The sequence below is a fragment of the Sphaeroforma arctica genome (assembly GCF_001186125.1).
Source record: "Sphaeroforma arctica JP610 unplaced genomic scaffold supercont1.175, whole genome shotgun sequence".
NCBI lineage: Eukaryota > Ichthyosporea > Ichthyophonida > Sphaeroforma > Sphaeroforma arctica.
Window position 1 is genome coordinate 123,110 of NW_014040383.1, and position 1,445 is coordinate 124,554.

The window sequence follows — 1,445 nt, forward strand, 5'->3', positions numbered from 1 at the left end:
TATATATATATATTTATATATATATATATATTGTGATCGGCCTAGGGACTCTAGGCACCGTCAGAATCGGGCTCGGGGCACTAGGGGCCGTAGTACCGAACTTTCTTATATTAGATTATTTTAGAATATTGACACATGTCATTATTAATTTCTATGAACCAAAATTATTACACTGACATACTATCACTATATAATACTGGGCCCAGGAAATAGATTTAGTCTTTAACCAACTTCTAATATTCTACAATTAAAAGAACTTAGCTACTAACTACAGTAAATTTCCTAGTCTCACAATTGTAGAACATAGTTGGTTAGTTAATTAGTAGTAGATTATTTCCATCAGACCTATCACCATGCCCAAGCACTTTCAACGTTACTTGTTGCATGGCAACAATCAGCCATGAAATGGCATCGCTTGCATTCAGCAATCTTGGTGACGAGCAAGAGGAAGCGAAGGAGCAGATGATCAGCATGTATTTCAGCACTGAGCTCTACAGTCGGATTCAATGGAATATGCTCTCGGGTATGCAAGGTAACCACATGTGGTTGATCGCGATGGCGACCTTGTATGCCGGTGAATGGCGCCATTTGCAGAAGGATACTTCTCATTCAGCGGTGGCAATTTTTGCACGTGCGCTGCGGAAGGATCCGCAGGTGACGATGCACGCCTTGGACGAGCTTCTTACTTACGCTTTGACTACGTCAGTCGATGGTGGGTGTTCAGCTGCGTCAGAGGCTACAGCAGCTCCAGTGCCTGCTGCTCGTTCGAGGCCGGTAGAGCGTCCTGACCCTAGCGCAACTCAGCCAGATTCAGGAACGGCAGGGGTGACTACAAGTGGTAAGGATGCCCCACAGACGGATGTAGAGAAGGCGTAATGGGCGCAATCTCAGCAGGAGGAGGCTGTTCGGCAGCAAGCGCGTGACGAGGCGCGCCGGGTGATGGCTGAAGAAGCTCGCCGTTATTATACAGAGCGTGCGAAGGGTGAGACGAGTACATCTGGTTCTTCAAAAGGAGGTTCTACGACGGCCGGTTGGTTCATCAATGACATCATCGCATTTATTGGAATGGGGTACCTTTGACGTCTCGGGCATCGCGAGATATTGACCTCGCGGTGCTTCGGCTTCCAACAGGGATACATGAGAAGGTGTCTCGATTTTGTATGGTAATCAGGAATGGGTCCAACAAACCTTACGCAGCATTGGCGATGGTCAACGACAATATCAGTAAGTTTTTGTTGGCGCAGGCTATTGCTGAGCCGGCGCCTTTAGAGAAAGTGGTCAGTGAAGTGAACAAGCAGATTGCTACTGTCGAGTTGTTGTTTTCACTTATTTGTAGGAATAAACAGCATGTTCCTTGGTTACGGTACCAGACATGGAAGAGTACTCGTTGGCTCTCATGTATATTGATAAAAGCGATGTTGTGTACCGCTTAGGCTACCATGTGG

The 1,445-nt window shown here is 46.5% G+C and overlaps 1 protein-coding gene across 1 annotated transcript; it reads left to right on the forward strand.

The window, feature by feature from the left end:
* Window positions 1-405: 405 nt before the first annotated feature.
* Window positions 406-876, forward strand: SARC_03445 (hypothetical protein; the record flags this gene model as incomplete). Its single annotated transcript, XM_014302767.1, has 1 exon — window positions 406-876. The coding sequence occupies one exon, from the start codon at window positions 406-408 to the stop codon at window positions 874-876; it is 471 nt and encodes a 156-aa protein (XP_014158242.1).
* Between the last annotated feature and the right edge of the window lie 569 nt (window positions 877-1,445).